The sequence below is a fragment of the Eublepharis macularius genome, chromosome 15 (genome assembly GCF_028583425.1).
Source record: "Eublepharis macularius isolate TG4126 chromosome 15, MPM_Emac_v1.0, whole genome shotgun sequence".
In the NCBI taxonomy this organism is placed as follows: Eukaryota; Metazoa; Chordata; class Lepidosauria; order Squamata; family Eublepharidae; genus Eublepharis; species Eublepharis macularius.
Window position 1 is genome coordinate 30,226,020 of NC_072804.1, and position 17,268 is coordinate 30,243,287.

General features: G+C 46.6%; 1 protein-coding gene across 2 annotated transcripts in view; it reads right to left on the minus strand.

Annotated features, from left to right (window-relative positions):
• Positions 1-17,268, minus strand: part of LDLRAP1 (low density lipoprotein receptor adaptor protein 1) — an 86,433-nt gene that overhangs the window by 14,094 nt on the left and 55,071 nt on the right. For both annotated transcript variants that reach the window (XM_054999625.1, XM_054999626.1), the window contains exons 5-6: positions 8,424-8,496; positions 5,343-5,426 (exon numbers count right to left, since the gene is read on the minus strand). In XM_054999625.1, the coding sequence (XP_054855600.1) occupies positions 5,343-5,426; positions 8,424-8,496 (157 nt within the window). The remainder of the gene's footprint in view (positions 1-5,342; positions 5,427-8,423; positions 8,497-17,268) is intronic.

Below are 17,268 nucleotides of genomic sequence, written 5' to 3' on the forward strand. Positions count from 1 at the left end.
TGCTGGGAAAAGGGGGGCTTTTAGGTGCACTTTGGGTGATGGATCTGACCCACCACGGGCAGCAGCCACGAGAAGGCACTCCAGCCCAAGGCTCGGTGAAACGGATGGGAAATCTCCCGAGCATTTCAATAAGGTGTAAAGAAAATATTCTTGTGATATATTTTGTGCAGTATTTTAGTTAGCGTGTGTCTGTTTGGGGGCTGGGGCATTTGGCTTTCATACCTTAGGCACCAAAATATTTGTAGTGAGCTCTGCAGAGCGACTCTCAAAGTTTGGGCAAGAGCTTCTCTTTTAATCCTCTACATGAACCCACAATGACAAAGCCGGGTTCCTAAACCACAGATGGGCAACGAAAGCCATGCCACAAAGCTATGATTACATTTGAACCTAAGGGTTTCACCACATGAGACAAAATTCACTCAAATTACACGGGTAATTCGAGTGTGTTTTGTAATTCGAGTGTATTTGAGTGTAATTCGAGTGTAATTCAAGTGTATTTTGTCTTGTGTGGTTTGATCCTAAGCCTCCCCATGACTACCATTCTATCAGCTGGCTCACAGCAATCCTTGGAAAACTCAGCTGCTTTGTACACAAGATGGCAACGGTGATGGTGATGGAGAGTAGCAGAGAATCTGTAAAAACGGTGCTCTGCTTAGAGATGTTACCTCTTCCATGTTTTTTTAAAGAAGGATAGATGTGGGATGGCTAAGAACGAACAAAGTCCACATCTGAACACGCTCAAAAAACACAGGAAGATTACAAAACTAGATGAGGTAGAGATCTTCCAGTGCCTATATTTTATTTATTTACTTCCAGTTTGGTGTAGTGGTTAAGAGCGGCAGGACTCTAATCTGGAGAACCGGGTTTGATTCCCCACTCCTCTGCTTGAAGCCAGCTGGGTGATTTTGGGTCAGTCACAGCTCTTTCAGACCTCTCTCGGCTCCACCCACTTCACAGGGTGATTGTTGTGAGGATAATAATAACACACTTTGTAAACCACTCTGAGTGGGCGTTAAGTTATCCTGAAGGGCAGTATATAAAAAGAATTTTGTTGTTGTTATTGTGTGCAGACAGTGTAAGTCAACCAATGAACAATGCCATTGGACCAGGCTTACAGAATTAAGAGAACAATGCAAGCTACGAACTTTTGTAAGGCAAAGCATGCTATAAACAATACAGAAAGGGGATTACAGGGTGTACAACAATGCAGTTCCAGGCACATGTGGACCCAATTCAGATCCAGCGTTGCATAGGGGCTAGAGCATCAGGCTGTGTCTAGGGAGACCCAGGTTTGAATCTTCACTCTGCCACAAAGCTCCCAAGATGACCTTGGGCCAGTCACATACACTCAGACTCACCTACCTCATGAGGATAAAACAGAGGAAAGGAGGATGTGACAATTAATGCCATCCTGAGCTCCTTGGGGCAAAGAGTAGGATAAAAAAAATGTGCTAGAAAAAGAGATTGGAGCTGCACAGGGAGCAGAGAGAGGGTTCAATCCTTCCTCCCCTGCACTACTTTCCTATCAAAACTACCTTTCCCGGATGCTACTTGCTCTAGAAGGAAGAAGGACAACATCCATTGCTTTCCTGCCAAAGCTAACAGGGAAATGTGTGTATGCTGAAATGGCGAGAAGATGGAAGGATTAAACCTGCTCTTCCTTTGCAGTCCCAGCCCCAAAATGAATACCACATATACCCCAGATTTAGGCTGATTCTGCACACGTTGGATAATGCACTTTCAATGCGCTTTATCAATCGTTTGAGGAGGATTTTTTGTTCTGCACACGAAAAAATACATTCCAAATGATCTATAAAGAGGATTGGAAGTGCATTATCCAACGTGTGAGGAATCAGCCATAGTTTTTAAAACACTGGCAACATACAGTCATGGATCTCTCAGCACCTTATCCCTAAAAGAACAATTTAAGAGTCTCCTTTGAAAGAGGCCGAGGCTGATACAATCTGGATTTAAAACACACTAGCCCAAAATGGATTAGAAAAATGTATGGATGTCGCGTTTAAATCAATTATCAACTAAAGCTGATTATTTTGTTACCTCCACCATTTTCTTTTTTATTGATGGGCCTCAGCGAGAGAGGCACATTTGTTTACTCTTGGGAGGTATTTTCATTTTGGAGGGTTTCTGGAATGGAAAATATTAAAGAGTGAATACCCTCCTCTGGGGAGGAAGAGCCCGCTGTGAGCCCGGTGGCGCAGAGTGGTAAGCGGCAGTACTGCAGCCCAAGCTCTGCTCACGACCTGAGTTCGATTCTGGACGAAGCTGGGTTCAGGTAGCCGGCTCAAGGTTGACTCAGCCTTCCATCTTTCCGAGGTCGGTAAAATGAGTTGCCAGTTTGCTGGGGGTAAAGTGTAGGTGAATGGGGAAGGCAATGGCAAACCACCCCGCAAAAAGTCTGCCAAGAAAACGTTGTGATGCGACGTCCCCCCATGGGTCAGTAATGACTCAGTGCTTGCACAGGGGACGACCTTTACCTACCATTCTCTAACAATGAATAGGACGTGTCAATTCTTAAGCTATAAATGTCAATCTACATTGGCAAAACAACATCCAGAGATCGCTGCCCTCCGCAGCAACTATATTCAGGCTTTTATAACATGCATATTTATTTAACTTGTTAATTATAAAGACAGATCATGGCTTTGGACATTCATATTTGTGGGACTGCCTCTTCCCCTATGCTCTGCCAGAACAGCTCCTTCATTTATCCAAGCAGGGCCTTCTGCAGGTGACCCCCCCCCCATCAAATGAGCAAAATCAACAACTGTCTGTACATGTCCATTCTCTGAATGGCCTGCCTGATGAGGTCACAAGGCTCCCACGCACCTGGAATTTCACAATAGCACTGATGTACATTCTGTGGTCTACTCTGAGTGTCAGTGAGAAAGGCAACTATCAAAAACATAGATAAACACAAACCTTCTTTAGCAATCAGTCAGCAGCCTCAAGGAGGAGAAAGGGGATTAATTTAAAAGCTGCAGTACAACAGGAAGGATTCTGACCAAGGGCTATTATTTGGGGCAGCTGTGCTATTTTGCTGTCCCACATGTCTGTTACCTTAAGAGGCACCTTGGAATCAAACAATGATTTTATTTTATTTTATTTACTTCATTTATACCCCATTTTTCTCCAAGGGGGCCCAAAGTGGCTTACATCATTCTCCTCTCCTGCATTTTATCCTCACAACAGCCCTTTGAGGTAGGTTAGGCTGAGCCCAAGGTCACCCAGTAATCTTCCATAGCAGAGTGGGAAGTCTAACCTGGTTCTCCCAGATCCTAATCCAACATTGTAACCACCACATCCTGTGGGTTAAAGAGGATTTCTTTGTCATTGTATCTCTGCATGACTTAATATAATACATCCAGTTTGGACAGAAGACTCATAAATAGACGATGTCCTCTGTGCCGTTTCTCAAGACTGTGATGGCCAGGATGGGGAGCTCCTCTTACTCCACCCCCCCTTCATTAAAAGGCTACTGCATGTGCAATTTTTACAGATCATTACTAGGAAGATATCACTTAAACAATGCTCAGAGGGCTTGACCCCTTTTCCACAAGCTTGCACACTCCCGATCGTTAAAGAATTTTAATGGGCCTCTGGTAGATCTTTTTCAGAAAGCTGCTCTGGGGAAAATTGCAGCATTACCCCCTTCTGTCCTCCCCTGAGGAGTCATCGGCAAATAGGTTTTCTGAGGGAGCCACCGAGGTCAAAAGGACAGTTAAAACCTTGATGGATTGCAATCAGGATCAATGACCTCTGTATATCTGACACAGGGCTGAATTTCAGCAGGAAGCATCTCTCCCCCCACCCACCCCAGAAAGAAGGGGCTTCAGTTATTCAGTAATGGAGAGCGCACCTCCCATTTTGTTTCTAAGAGGCTTCTGTGGGGATGAGGGATAACAGCGGCCTCCAGGGACCTGGGCCCAAGTGGAGGGTGTTAGAAAATCACAGAATATTTTAAGAAATGCCGATGCTGCAGTCTTCCAGACACGTGCTTGTAATAATACCTGGAGACTAGCCTTGCCCCAAGGTCGATTATGCTCTGTGCTTTTAAAGAAAGCCACACTTTCTCTGGGGGTCGGGCTGCTAGAGCCTTCTCGTCCATTTCCTCCCCAGAGAGGCATGGCGTTCAATGTCACCACATTAGAGCAGTGGTGGCCATGGATTCTAAGGCTGCTGGAAGGCCCGGCCTCCTCTGTGTAGGGATCTCTAGGCAGGGCTGCAGAGGGGACTCATTGAACTGTAACTATTCTCTCCATGCAACTCTGAGACCTTAAAATACTATTTTAAAAAATGGTGGGAAAAGTTAAAAAGCACAAGATGCTCGAATTCTACAGATTGATTGATTGATTAATTGATTGATTGATTGATTGATTGATTGATTGACTGGATTTCTAGCCCACCCTCCCCACAAGCAGGCTCAGGGTGGGTTACAATCATAGATAAATTACAACAAATAAAACCAGTAAAATACAACTCAGTACCAACATGGATTTCAACATTCCAGGTGGTGCACCCTTCCCCCTTTCCCTGCCCACCATACACAAGGGAAGAAAAGGGTGGAGGTGTGGGTTGGTGAACCTCTAACTCCTCAAGCATGGGGAGGCAGATGGACCATATGCTCCCCCCCCACCAGCAGGAGACCAGCAGGGAGGCTAATTAGATGGATCCAGTGCTGGCCTCAACCATATGCCTGGCAGAACATCTGTCTTACAGGCCCGCCGAAAAGATACAAGATCTTGGCGGGCCCAAGTGTCTGCTGACAGAGAGTTCCACCAGGTTGGGGCCAGGACAGAAAATGCCCTGGCCCTAGTCGAGGCCAGCCAAGCCTCCCTGGGGCCAGGGACCACCAGTAGGTGTTTACTTGCAGATCTAAGAGCTCTCCAAGGTATATATGGGGAGAGGCGGTCCCTACAGCCAGTCCCATTCTTGAACAACACAATTAACCTTACTCCTCCAACCAATTTTGTGCCATGGGGTTCAGCCCATGATAGACCCCCTGCTGGTCCATATAGTTGCAGAGAAGAGGGAAATCACTGAGATTTTGAACACTCCAGGAGTGCAACAGAAAATCTAAGTATTCTTATTAGTATATATTTTGCATGCAGAAGGTCTCTGGTTCAGTTCCTGGAACTGCTGATTAAAAGGGTCACTGGAAGAAGGGCTGGGTATGATGTCCAAATGATACCTCAGGTAGCCATTGCCAGTTTCAGCAGGCAGAACATGGGCTAGGCTGGCCAGTGGTCCAATTCAATGTGGCAGCTTCACAAATGGACCTACAAAGCTCCCGTTTAAGAGAACCCACGTCCTTGATCACTTACAGTCTTTGTGGGAGGCAGAGTTTTCTGAGTTTGGGCTGCTGGTCCCTTCTCCTTCCAACATGGCTCTTTCCCGCTTCTCCTTTTCTGCAACAGAGAGCCAGACAAATGTTGTTCGCTTATGTACACCTGTGGAAGTTTGTGTTACCATTTGTTTCCCTAAGCCAAGGACCTGTTTGCAGCTTACGACATTCTACTCAGAAATGTAAGAATTATTCTAAGTAAATCTTGCTGTCTAGATAACCACCTCCCCAAGGGGCTTGCGTCAATCTAGAGAGACAGGTCCCACATACAAGAGGAAGCAACGTGGAGGAGAAAGGCAGAGGAGGAGGTCAGTCTGACAATGGTGGAGTAGTGGTTAGAGTGCTGAATTATGATCTGGGGAGTCCCTGGTTTGTATCTTCCCTCTGTTATGAAAGCTCATTAGGTAACCTTGGATCTTCCACCTCAGACCAAACTATGTAGCAGAATTGTTGTGAGGATAAAATGAAGGAGAGAAGAGCGATGCAAACCGCTCTGGGCCCCCACTGGGGAGAAGAGAGGGGTATAAACGTCTAAAACAAAGAGAAATACAACTCTTGCCAAGCTATGTATTTTCAACCTTGTTCTTCCTTAAAGAAGATCAGGGCAGTGTGCCTGGCTTCCCTTCCCCCATTTTATTTCCTCAACAATCCTGTCAAGGTAGGGCAGAGGCCATCTTGCCCAAGAGCAGACAGGGACTTTGACAGAAGAGTGGGGAATTGAAACTTGGACTTTTACGGGTATTCTGGCTTGGATGGAGGCAGCACAACCTCCAGGTGGATCTTCAGCCACTGAAAGAGACCTCAGCGTTCGTTCCCCTTATTTCTGCAGGTGAAATCCCCATATGAGAAATGCACACACAACATCTGAGGATCTCTGTTGGGAACCCCACTAGCGCAATGACCAACTGAGCTTCTAGTGAGAAAAAAAGACACTGCAAACTTGTCACAGAGCTTACAAACTACTCCATCCTGCTGGTCCAAATCACAAAATTTATTAGTTCACTTTTTTAAAAAAAAAATCTTTTTGGCCACAGAAAGCAGGCCCTCCAAGATGGCCGACAGCACTTAACACACAAAATCACAGCACAGTTAAAATAAATGAAAATCATTTAAGTAGATAAACCCAGATCAGTCCCCACCTACCAGATGTTGGTCCAACTCCAGCCAAGAAAAGCCTGCCTAATCAGGAACATTTTATACTGACAAGGCAGTTGTCAACTTCTGACACAAAGTCTTTACAGGGTCGTCCATCTTTAACCTGGCAAGCAGACTACAAACTCAAGGCAGTTTGTTGCTGCCAGCCTTTAGAATGGAAGTGTATGATGGGGGGGACAGCGGGGAAGAGGAGGGGGGCTTCCAGACAGAGTGATCTGCTCAACCTTTCACCGATGCCAACGTCGGAACAGTTGTGGCAAACAGACAAGGGCCTTTCAAGCTGGCATGACCACAAGACTTGCAAAGACCATCCAATCAAGCCTACAGTCTGTCCTGGAATGCAGCCCGACCTGCTGGCTGCTGCGCCTACCAGGCCGCTGCTGACAAAAAGACAGATGGTCTCTCGCTGTCAACATATCCTCTGTTGGCACCTCTCAGCTGGCCAGGACTGGAAGACGCCACTCGAAGCATTGGCTTAGGGATGGTGCGTGTGTGGATGATGGCGCAGAGGGGGCAGAAGAAAGCACTGGGTGTTGCTTAGCAACCACACACATCTTTCCGGGTGCCCAAAGGCAGGGGTGGTTGCCAGGCGACTGCCCGCATGCTCCTGTTGGACAGGCCTTCCTTCTTTCTGCCTCCCACTGGGGGTGGGTGGGGAATTATTATTTATACAACGCTATTGGTGTACCCAGAGCTTGACAAAGTCGCCTAAGTAAAGATGCCAGCCCTCTGCCAAACTGGAGATTACGATTTAAATTGAAAGCCGTGAAGAAGACAGCAGAAGGTGGGGATGCAAAGACATGGCGTTGTCATTCTTATTTACTGGCTGTGCTCCTAGAATCACGTGCCAAATTTCTGTGCAGGAGAAGGGCCTGGAAAAAAAAGATGATCGCCACAGAAAGAGGACATGAGGAGAAAGGGGGCACTTGGGGCTTCATTACAACAGGAGAAAGGCGTACAGCCAGGAAATAAAAGGTGGCTTGGAAAAGGGATCTGAAAGACAGTGGGCCACCATCAGCCAGGAGGAGACAATGCGTCTCAGTTTATCCCTGACTAGAGGCAACCAATGGAGTTGTCGCCTCCAGAGCTGCTGTTAGCTGGATCCAGAGCCAGGAGTGTGGATTTTGCCAGTAGCCGTACGGGTGGAGGCAGGGCTTTTTTTCCAGCTGGAACGCGGTGGAACGGAGTTCCGGAACCTCTTGAAAATGGTCACATGGCTGGTGGCCCCACCCCCTGATCTCCAGACAGAGGAGAGTTTAGATTGCCCTCCATGCCCGTGGCACAGAGGGCAATCTAAACTCCCCTCTGTCTGGAGATCAGGGGGCGGGGCCACCAGCCATGTGACCATTTTCTCCTAGGACAACCCACTGAGTTCCACCACCTCTTTTCCCAGAAAAAAAGCCCTGGGTGGAGGTGACAACCAAACCTACAGCTGTTCCCATCTTTGCCATGTCTCCGTTTGAGTACAGTTTCTTCTGTGGCTCTGCAAGGGTTGATTGGCTCGGCTTGTTTCCTGGGCTCTTTTAATACCCCCGGTTTATTCCACTGCCATTTCTGCTGGCAGCCCCATGATTCGTTATCACATCAGCTTCCACTGACAGTGACAACAAAAAGCTACCCTGAGCATCATTTACTAGCAAAAAACATTTTGTGGGGGGGGGGGAAGTAGGAGGAGGCAAGAGTTGCGTGGCACTCCATCACGAACTGGCACCACTGCCTGCTGTCAGAGCCATTAGAAGCCTGCGGTTAGATTAGTAATGCAATCAGAATTTCATTCACTGTTCCTTCCATTTTTTCAAAAGTTCTCCCTGTAGAGAATTTTTTTAAAAGAAGCCCTACACCCAAATTATTTGGCAAATGGAACAGGTACTGAGAGCCAAGCTCACAGACACAGACACACACACACCTTCTTTGGACGCCTGCCAGAATTCAAACGCTACTTTGAATGCCTGAGCGACTGTAAGGGTGACGGCTTGGGCCTGGGGAAAAAAAAAAGAAAAGATACGACAGAGATTAAAAAAACGGTGCGTATTAATAGACAGTTCCTCGTGTAGATTTAAATCATTTGGAGGTTCTGCTCAGCTGAGACGACATGTTAAACCAGGAAACTCGTTCCTCATTCTACAGCTTGACAAAGTCCCACACTGCTAGTCCAAGACTTAATTTAATATTCATACCCGCACAAACTGATACGGAGGGAGACAGCTGCAGTTCTCCAAGGGTGAATTCACACAATTCATTTTGAGGGTCCCTACACTCAATCTATAATGAATAACCCCGTAACAAAGGGGTCATCTGAATGCTCCAGTGGCTCTAGGTTTACAGCCTGATGAACCATACCTTTACAGATAGCCATGTCTGAAGAATTTTCAACACCCCAGAAAATCAACTGTGATATATTTGGAACTAAATATTAATGTGTGGGTGGATCTCCAGCGCCCAGCCTTCCAGGAATTCTGTTCTAGAAGACGAAGATCACATAAGCAAAAACTGTTTTAAACCACCAAGGGGCACCTGATCTTCATAAGCACCGATGTTATTGCAACACTGAAATGCTGAGTTTATTTATCTTCATGGGTGTAGCATCAACAGAGCTCAGAAGTGCTCATACATCACCAAGCTTACAGTATACATTGCTGATGAGGGTTGCTCCCACCCATAATATTCCCACATGTTACTTTATCTCTACGCTCGTTTCCACACTCTGCATCCAAAGCATGCCCCAAATGTCAAAGCTGACTCTTGTTGGGGTAACTAAGTCAGTAGTAGTAGTAGTAGTAGTAGTAGTAACAACATTTGATATATATACCACCCTTCAGGACGACTTAACACCCACTCAGAGCAGTTTACAAAATACGTTATTTTTATCCTCCCAATCACCCTGTGAGGTGGGTGGGGCTGAGAGAACTCTGAGAGAGCTGTGACTGACTCAAGGTCACCCAGCTGGCTTCCAGTAGAGGGGTAAGGAGTCAAACCCGGTTCTCCAGATTACAGTCCTGCTGCTTTTAACCACTACACCAAGCTGGCCAGAAGGCCTCAACACTGCCACCGTGTCTAAAGGAAATACACAACTTGTGTTTCTTCATTTTTGACCCACAATGCAGCAGGAAACTCTCTGCGGCACCATCCACATACCTTCTATTCAGGTGCATAGTATTTTGCTCCTACAAGCTCAAAATGTCCCACAGAATATCTCCAATCAATTCAGCAACCACCTTATTCAAGTGGGGTTCTCCCTGTATAAAAAAAGATGATGCCCAGAGAGATGGGCTCGTTCAAGGCTTGGCCAACTGGTCAGTCACCCAGACAAATGAAGCTCGACAGCTGAGGCCTGCCTGATGCTTGCATACCCCTCTCCTAATTTTTGCTGTGCAAGGTAGGTAGCAAAACGTGCCATTTTTCCAAACTCTGGGCTACCATAAAGGGCAGATGAGAACCTTTATGTTAAGAACGTAACTGAGCAGGCTTTTCAGAGACTCGGGGCACAGAGGCTGAGGCCTTCACCTGATGCTGTCTCTTGACACCAGGTTTCAGTGGTTTACTGCCTCTGAATACTGAGGTTCCCTTTACCCTCCATGGCTAGCAGCCTCTCCTTCATAAATCTAGCTCCTTTTTAAAGCAATCTATGCTCGTGGCTATCACTGTGGCCAGTGGCAGTGAATTCCACAGTTTAATTCCATTCAAAACATTGTCCTCTATCTATGTTATCTATTGGCCCAAGAGAGAGAGAGGGAGAGAGGGAGTGAGAGAGAGGGAGAGAAGGAGAGAGGGAGAGAGAAGGATAGAGAGAGAGGGAGAGGGAGGAGGGGGAGAGGGGGGAGAGGGAGAGGGAGAGAGAAGGAGAGAGGGAGGGAGAGAGAAGGAGAGGGGGGGAGAGAGGGGGGAGGGAGAGAGGGAGGGAGGGAGGGAGAGGGAGAGACTGGCCCAAAGTCACCTGCTAAGTTTCATGGCAGAATAAGTATTTGAACCTAGGCCTCCCAGATTTTACTCCAACACTCCTACCCGACTGCCATATACACTATTTCCTAATCCATCCAGCCCTGTAAGGCAGGCCAGTGTTATTATACCTATACTGCAGATTAGGGGTGGGGGTTGAAGCCAAGAGACAATATCAATGTTCTCCCTTTTCATAAATGTTGAAGAATCACGTACAAGTTTGCAAATACCATCACCATAAATATGAAGGCTTGCAAATATCCATATGAGGCTTTAGCTATTTTTCTCCTTTCTGTAATACATCCTGCCTCTTCCAGGACTTTTTACACAAGCTTGTACATTTTAATTTTTCATTAACTGGTCTACAGATTAAATTTCACATAATTAAAGCTATAAACCACAGTTGCCTGGCTCTTAGTCTTTAGCTACTGCACTATGCTAGCCTGATGTTACAGCCTGGCGTTGCAGCTCGGAGCCACTGCAGCCCAGTTATTATCAGCAGCGGAGATACGCAACATTCAGACATCATGTCAAGCCAACATTAAACCTGAACCAAACCCATACCCTGTCAGGGAAGCTTGCTGGATGGCCCTGGGCTCAGCACACATGTGCACTCATGCTCTTTCTTGCGCTTGCTCTCAGCCTAACTGATCGCACAGGGTTGTTGTTGACAAGCCGAAGTATGGAGGAGGGGAGAACTATGTTGTAAGCTGCTTGGGGGTCCCAGTTGGGGAGAAAAGTAGGGTACAAATGACAAAAAAATCTGGGTGTTATGTTTGTACCTCACTCTTCTGCCCCCATTTGTCACTCCATCACATATGGAGTGTGATGAAGGAATCATGGTTTAAGGAAAACTGTTTATTATCATGGTACCTATGCAGGCAAATGCATTAACTGAAGTTAGACACCCCCCCCCCAAATCCCTCTAGGATTTTAAGCCTGGATCCGGCTCTATTTTAGAATTCTGATTTGCAATGAAGATGGTGTGGAAATTCTCTCTGGCTAAGGTGTGCACAGGTTGACTGCACATGTTGTAGGTAAATAGAAGCAACTTTTTAGCCAGCGTTCCATATAGATAAACTTGAAACCTGTGCTCCCAAATAAAAAAGTTTCCTTTTTAAAATCAAGGGGGTCCCTGCTCTCCATTAAACATCAGGAAGCACAGGGGTGAGGAGGGGCCAGGTGACATCCCACTGATTTGACAACTTTCTTCCCCCCCCCAAGTCAGAAACTCTCTTTGGTAAAATCAGCCTTCCACAAAAATACAAAAAGTTATCAGCTGCTCACACACACAGAAAAAACACCTATCACTCTAAACAACCCGTTCACACGTTTTTGTGACATTCAACTTTAGCACTGAACGAGCCATCTTCCTTCCCATTTACTTTAAAAATATTTCTCGCCAGGTAGGGTTGCAGGCAATTCTAATTGCTCAGGGAAAACAGCATTTCGTAAGCCCAGACCAAACTTTTCTGTGGCCCTTCAACTTCAGAGAAGACAATCTGATCTGAATATTTGAACTATTTCCATCTTTGGGGAAAGAACATTTGCTTTTTTACAAGGAAGAGGGGGAGAGAACCCCAAATACACAAACACAAGCACACGCACAACACCCCCCGCCAGGCCTCCTTAAATATGGTAATTAAGAAACTCTTCCCAGCTGTTTACAATTTCAACTGTCACATCCCAATCAAGTTTAATCGAGCACGTGGATGCTGGTGCGAATTACCCAGGCGCTAAAAATATAGACTAATTACATGCTGGAGAATGGAAGACAGACAGTCAGGGTCCGCGGCTCACCCCCTAAGATAATAAGTGCCCCCCGTCAAGTTTCTGTAATGTTAGGTTGTCATATGTGCATTTTTGCCCATGGATCAATCAAAAATGAAAGGAAGACACACACTTCTTTTGTGCAACAAAAGGCTATTTTGGAAAGGCCAAAGAGGGCAGATGCACAACTGCGAGGGGCTTCCTCATGAGGGGAGGGCATTTGCAGGGCAAAAGTTACCGGCAGGTGGGAGATGCTGAGCCTTGCTCCCACCCGTTGCTTCTCCCCTGCAAAAAAACTGCTTCCATCTGGATTTCCTAATCATCCCCCCTCCCCACCACAAGACAGGTTCTGAAACTGAAAGTAAGCCCAGCAGGGAGAAAAACAATCGGGGGGGGGGGAATAGCATTTGCAGAGGGGGGGGGGGAAATCCGTGGGAGCAGCGAAGGCCTTCCCATCAATTCTCCCCTGCATGAGCTCAGCAAACGTGGAACGTTTGGGAACCCAGAAGGAGAAAGATTTAAAACGTTGATCGGCAGAGAGTGCTTTATCAAGGCAGCAGGAGGACGCCCCGCGCCACAGAAAGGAAAGGAGCTCAGCTGCTTACGTGACTGGATTTCTGTCCGTTTAAAAGGAACAGAACATTAACAGTGCCAGACTAGGGGCTGGGAGGCTCACGTTTGACTCTCCACTCGACCACGGAGTCTTGCTGGACAGCCTTGGGCCTGTTACACCCTTCCAGCCCAATCTACTTCACAGGGCTATTGTGAGGATAAAATAGAGAAAGGGAGAATGTTGAAAGCCACCTGGGTCCCCACTGGGGAGAAAAAGCAGGGTATAAATGAAGAGAATAAATAAATAAAACAAGGTAGTTGGTCAGCTTTTTGGAAGAAAGGCGGGGCTGTGATGCAGTAGATATAGGAGCTCAACAGTTGCCTCCTTTGTGTTCAGTGCCCACTTTCCCAGGATGAGGCACTCTAGGGTGGAGTAAGTGATATCCCCCCTCCACTTCTGCTCCATTCCAAGGGGATTCTTTGTTTTGAGGGTCAAAGCACGGCAAGGAGAATCCATGGCGGAACTGCCTAGGGAGCTGTCCAGCCAGGGCAAGAAACAATTCAAGCCACAATAGCTCAAGCAGCAAAGGAGCTGTCCAGCCAGGTAAGCCAGGAATACAAGACCTGACTGAGAGCTGTCTTGAAGAGATGCTGCAGCAGTGAAGACCCCAGGGAGCTACTGAAAAGCTTTATAGCAGACCTTGCAGCTTCACCACTTCCCAGTGTGTTTCTGGATCTGATCCTGGTCTTCAGGGATTCTTCCTCATAAGCACAGCCATAGGGAAAGGAGGTCTCATGCTATCAGATCAGCACTCCATCTTCCAGTACGGGCTTCAGCTTGGGCTTGCTTTCTCTATTTTTAGGGTTTAGGGCAGTGTTTCCCAACCTTTTCCCCATAATTTCCTTTCCTCCCCTAATTTCAAATTCCAAGGACCCCTACCTATGGACATGTTTACAGGCCAGAAGAAAATGGCAGCAAGGAACACAATTCAGTTACTGCTAAATTATTGTCATTTGTATCGTTAATGCTCTGTAATATTACAAAACAAACACAGACACAAAGACATTAACATAACCTTAATAACTAAGACATGTTGAGGGATATTAGGAATGTTTTGAAGTATTTTAGATTTTTGTTTGTTTATTCCATGGTTTCTTGCAAAACCCTTGATGGGGAGCCAGCAGAACTGCAGGGTTTCGTGGAACCCTGATTGGGACCATGGAAGGTCCCAAGTGCCCCTGCCAGGAGCCAAAGGGCATAATTCCAAATCATGGGATTTATCATGGTCCAAAGATGCCACTTCCTGGGCTGATTTCTTCAGCAGGTAATCTCCCCTCCTGCAACTTGTCCTAGAACTACAAAGGGGTCCACACAGGGGCCTGGTGCCTCTGCTATCTGCTTAGAGGATAACCCTTCTCAGTCAGGGTCCAGGCAGTCCCAGGACTAGTTGCCCACCCCTGTTCCAGTTTTTAAACGTACACCAACTATAAAAGGACCCCCAGAAGCAGGGTGAAAGGATCACATTTATTTGCATACTTTTTTTTAAGAGTTACAGAACCCAAACCTCTCAGGATATGCAGAATTTGAGTGAGGGGAGATAGACAGAGATGCCCATAACGTTACAGAAGGAAAGCAACTCTAGTTTTATCTTACTGCGAGTTCAATGTCTCTTAAAAAAAAAAAACTATGGCAATGATCTCTTCCCATTATGGACCCAACAGCCAATCAGAGCCCTGACACGCATGCACAGATTATACCAAGTGACCCTTTTCTCTTCCTTTTGCGCCTCAACAGCAGTTGCAGCCTGGGAGGGGGGCAAACTCCCAAACATATTTTGTCGAAGGCTTTCACGGCCAGAGAACGATGGTTGTTGTGGATTTTCCGGGCTGTATTAGCCATGGTCTTGGCATTGTAGTTCCTGACGTTTCGCCAGCAGCTGCGACTGGCATCTTCAGAGGTGTAGCACCAAAAGACAGAGATCTCTCAGTGTCACAGTGTGGAAAAGATGTTGGCAGATCATTTATATCTACTCAGGAAGGTGGGTTTGGGGATTCGGTTTCGTTTTCTCAGCCATGTCGGACGCTCCTCTTCGCGGGCTCGAGAGGAAGCGCCCGAGCACCCTGTCCGGGCGGCTGATCTGCGAAGATTAGCCCCCAAAACTCCCAGTGAGGGAGGCTGGGTCTGGGACGCTTTGGGAAGAGCCCCCCGGAATCAATGCGGGGGGTTAATTGCCCGTTTGTCCCTACGGAGGCCGGCGGACGTGCGCGGCGCCTCGAGTGCTGCCGGGCCATGGAAAACGGCAAAGAGCAGAATTAGGCGAGAGCCTGCAAGTAAGCGAATCCCTTCTGATACTACAAGCGTACGTGAAGGAGTGGTGGGATCTGAAGCTAAGAAGGCTTGGTCTTCCCCTTTGCTGAGTTTCAGAATCCGGCTGGCAGTTCCCCCCCCCCTAAAATGGCAACAAAAAAACAAAGTCCTGCCCTGGGCAAGTCAGTTTCGGCTGCCCTAAAGGGAGAGTCGTTGGAGGAGGTAGTGCGGAGGGCGGTTGGTGAAGCTATAAAACCCTTTGTTGACAAGCTGAATGAAACAGATCAAAGGGTGGGCTTAATTGAGAGCGAAGTGAAAACCATTAAGGAAGCAGCGGGGGGGGGGCAGAGAAGTCTGCTCGGGAAAGTGCGTCACTCGTGAAGGCTACGAATAAAGAGCTCAAACTGGTGGAGAATCAGCTGATCGGGCTACAAGTGGAACGAACACAGACAATTTTGCGTCTCCAGAATGTGAAAGAGGAGGAAAATGAGGATTTACGGGGTCTGGTCTCGGAACTATTGGCGACACCCGCGAGGGCAACTAAAGAAGAAGTAAAAAGCGCCATTTTGGAAGTCCGTCGGGCTACTTCAAAATATGCAATGAAGCGTCAGTTGCCTCGTGAGATCATCATTGATTTTTCATCTAAGAGGATCCGGGACACTATCCTATATAATTCATACAATGCGGATTTGGACTTTTTGGGTAATAAAGTTAAGATATTGAAAGACGTCCCATTTCTAGTTTTAAGTATAAAAAGTTCGCAGCTCTTCTGAGAGAACGTGGAATAAAGTACAAATGGTTATTTCCGGAAGGAATCTGGTTCAGTCACAAAGATCAAGCTTTCAAGTTATTATCAGAAGATCAACTAAGGGATTTTGAGGATAAAAATCCGGAATTTCAGTGCACCAAGCAAGACGAAAAGGAGTAGTCTGAGGGGGAGGGGGAGGAAATGAGCACTGCGGCTGCAGCTGCTCAGAGAGAATTGCGTCCGGGACCCAGGAGGGGAAGAGAAATTTAATTTGAATTTAAATTGTAATTTGCATTTAGTAAGATCAACCACTCCATCAATATAATATAAAGCTTTAACTTTTGAATAATGGCAGTATGAAGGGAAAACATGAAACGTAGTGTTTAGTGTTTAGATTACCTTCCCCTTTTTCCCCACCCCCCCTTCCTTTTCTTTTTTTTCTCCTTTCCTTCCCATCGCTTGTGCTATTGTAGTCTTTTGTAGTTACTGTTTTGTAGGGCATGTATGTATGTAGTAGTTTTGTATGTTAGATATTGAAAAATAAAAAATATTATAAAAAAAAAAAGGAAGGTGGGTTTGGGCTGAGTCATCCTGTAGGAGTTTCCCAGGGTGTGGAATGCTAATGGCGGGAGGCATCACTGTATCCTGAGGAGGTTCTTTTGCATATGGATTGGTGCTTGATATGCTAATCTTCTCTGCAGGGCTATTGTGGGATGTGGAGTATCTTCTCCACACTGTGACACTGAGAGATCTCTGTCTTCTGGTGCTACACCTCTGAAGATGCCAGCCACAGCTGCTGGTGAAACGTCAGGAACTACAATGCCAAGACCACAGCTATACAGCCCGGAAAATCCACAACAACCATCCCAAACATATTGTTAAGTAGTTCATGGAATGAGAGAGGAAGAGGGAGTTTCCCTCGCACACCGGCCAATCCCCCCCCTGCAAAAACTCCCCTCCCACGCTACTTAAATCATACATAGACCCCTAGTGAGCTCTGAAACCAGCCTGGCTTGGCGGGGGGGGGGCATTTACAGAAAGAATGTTTGTTTGTTTATGTCATTTGCAGTCCGTCTTTCTCACTGAGACTCAAGGCGGATTACACAGTGTGAGAGTAGTACAATCAGTAGCAAGGACAAGGGCAGGCATTTCCATACAGCGTCAAGGACATTTACATAAAACAATGTCATAGGGTAAATGAATACAAGTTTACAAAAACAAGGCATTAGCAAGGATCCAGTACGGGGTTGCACAGGTGGTAACAGCATCCTTTGTGCTGATTCCTCCCCCCCACACCAATGGGAAAAGGCAGTGGAGGATAGGTCTCTGGCCCAAGGAGCTTCCTTCCAATTACACTCAGTAATAGTGGAGGTGTACACCTTAAGAGGGTTTTTTTCCTGTGTACACCTATAAAGTAAGAATGCCAACAGATGTGAA